This window comes from Apium graveolens, chromosome 1 (genome assembly GCF_009905375.1).
Source record: "Apium graveolens cultivar Ventura chromosome 1, ASM990537v1, whole genome shotgun sequence".
NCBI classification, from domain to species: domain Eukaryota; kingdom Viridiplantae; phylum Streptophyta; class Magnoliopsida; order Apiales; family Apiaceae; genus Apium; species Apium graveolens.
In genome coordinates, this window is record NC_133647.1 from 146003337 (window position 1) to 146006078 (window position 2742).

Genomic DNA, 2742 nt, shown 5'->3' on the forward strand with positions numbered 1-2742 from the left:
AAAAAAATAATAATATTATGTAAAAAAAGGGTGCAACATTAAAAATGTTATAAATCGAAACCCCTTCAGTTCATTTTTCTAAAAAAAGATAGAAGATTTTATAATTTTTTTTAATAGTTAAACACAAGCGCACGCTAGGAGTCGAACTCGTGGCCTCTCTTAGAAATACCAAAGATCTAAATCAATGCACTAACCTTTGTTGGCAAGATTTTACAGTTCTTTGAACAATATTTGTAACTTTAATAATATTAAATTATTAATGTGCATTTTTTCTTCTTCAAAATTATATATTTTAGAAATTAAATCTTAGTTGTATTGATTTATACCTACTCACTGTACTTTTATCGTTAAAAAAATAGTATATATATTACGATGTCATGCTAGGAAATCATTTTGTCTGTTACGTTGCATAATATTTTAAACATTTGTTCAAAATGTAACTAAATAATAATTAATAGTCAATGTACATATATTAACTATAATATAATGAGAATATAATAATCTCACAAATCACTTGCCCAATTTATTAATTTAGGTATCATTCATTTTGAACAAGCATGGCATGCTGAGCATGCATATATGATCACATCTACTGATCAGAACTTAAAGGAAGCCACACAAAATTATTATGTGGAATAAAATGACAAACAGGTCCACTCCTGGGTTTCATATTCAACATTTTAAAAGAAATGTGATCCTCATCCCAACTAGAAGTATGCGAATGACAAACAGCAATGGCATCAACTTTATCTCCATTTTCACCTCTTAGCGGAATCTTGAACACTCTAGTAGAGCCGTCTACATGACCATGGCAATAGAAAACTGCATATGGATAAGGCATTGGGTGGCAAGCCATCATTTTCTGTGTTGGAAACTGTTGAGGAACATCGAGAAAAGTATAATTTTGTAACAGTGGAGAATTTTTAGAAGGATGAGTGATTGAGGTGAAAAGATCAAATTTGGTGCTCGATCCAAAAGTTTTTTGTACTAAATCAAGCATGGATTCTAGTGATGAAACACAGATTTGGTGACCTCCTACATTCTCATTGCAATTGTTAAGTGTGTATGCAATGGCTTTTGCTTCTGGGGTTTCTTTAGGAATCGAAAAAATTGAAAGTAAATTATCAAGTTCTGATATTGAAAATGGAATTGATTCAGATTCCTCTCTTGTGAAGAAATGAGGAGAATTTGATGGATCTCTTTTAGCAAAATATATAGGCATTGTGAAGCCTTTGTAGAGATCTTTAGGTGTAAACCAAATATGGTAGAAAGGTTTAATGTCATCTTTGTTAATTTCTGAATATTTTTGTGAAGTATCAGCTCCTTGTTGGTTGATTGTCATCGAGGCGCTAATACCATACCCACACTGTGTAAAAAAATCACATTATAATCATATGTAAACAGATAATATAATTTTATTGTTACAGAGATTTATAGATTAATACATACACATGCGTGCACACACACATTTAAACACTCAAAATAATCATGATTTTAAAAGTTATTGATGTTATTACCTGTAAAACAAAAACAAGAAAGAGGAGAAAACAGCAAGATGCAAATCCAGAAGCCATATTTTATGTGTTTGTTATATTTCTTTCTTTTTCTTGAATCATATAAAGTATTTATGAACTGAGATTATGCTAACAAAATCGAATATGTGAGATATAACAAGTACTATTGGGATTTTATATGAAAAGATGACAGTACAAGAGGGAATAATAACAAAAACATTAAATAATTATCCTCCAACTACATCTAAACGTATGCATTTAATATATGTAGTTGGGGCGTATAGATAAACTAACGAAAATAGATATATAACACACTATATATATAAAAAGACGTAAATAAATACGACAAGATGGAATTGAAGAAAGAAGATAAAAAAATATTTAACAAATATCACCAACCATATTGAAACGTAAGTATTTAATACATGTGGTTGGTAAAAATAGATTATGTTGGTTAGAACATTGACCTTTTAACATTTTTGATGATAAATTACCAAATTACTTTAGACTTTTTTTTGTAGATCATCGATTTATAACTGAAAGTAGTTGTGGGTTGTGGGTATATTATAGTCAGTTATATATTGATTTCGTTGGTTAGAACATTGACCTTTTAATATTTTTTATGATAAATTACCAAAATAATTTAGACTTTTTTTTTGTTTTTGATTTATAATTGAAAGTAGTTGTTGGCACATTATAGTCATTTTCATCAACGATTATCGTTATCTTCAAAGTAACAAATTACTAACGAAACTTTCAATATTTCGGCTTTAATAATGTAGTATAGAAAGAAATTGCTTTCTAATTTCACGTATTTGATATGAACCTATTCAAAATTTAAATCATTTTTTTCAATTTTTTGTGTCAAATACGTTTTGAATAATTAATATATTGAATAATTTATATCAATAAAAAAATGAATTTTAGTAAATAATATTACTAGCGTATAAATTTTTGTAAATTTGAATGCCAATAATTTCAATATAACTCTTTAGATTGAAAATAAAAAAAATATTTCAACTAAACATAACTTTAATTAAAATTAATTTACTTCTCTTCTACCACCTTAAAATATATATAAAAATACGCATTATTAACAAAATTACTCTTTTTTAAAATTCTAAAAGAATAAAACATATTTTCTTAGAAAAAATAACAAACATAACTTTTTGAGTAGCCTCTTTAATTATTTCAAATAAATTCGATTGAGAAAGCAATAAATTTATTT

General features: G+C 27.0%; 1 protein-coding gene across 1 annotated transcript; it reads right to left on the reverse strand.

Moving 5' to 3' along the window:
• Nucleotides 1-498: 498 nt before the first annotated feature.
• Nucleotides 499-1675, reverse strand: LOC141667950 (BURP domain protein USPL1-like). The gene is made up of 2 exons (XM_074474606.1): nucleotides 1518-1675; nucleotides 499-1366 (listed from the first exon to the last, which is right to left on the reverse strand). Exons 1-2 carry the CDS (start codon nucleotides 1572-1574, stop codon nucleotides 590-592), a joined length of 834 nt encoding a protein of 277 aa, XP_074330707.1. The 5' UTR covers nucleotides 1575-1675; the 3' UTR covers nucleotides 499-589.
• Nucleotides 1676-2742: the final 1067 nt, after the last annotated feature.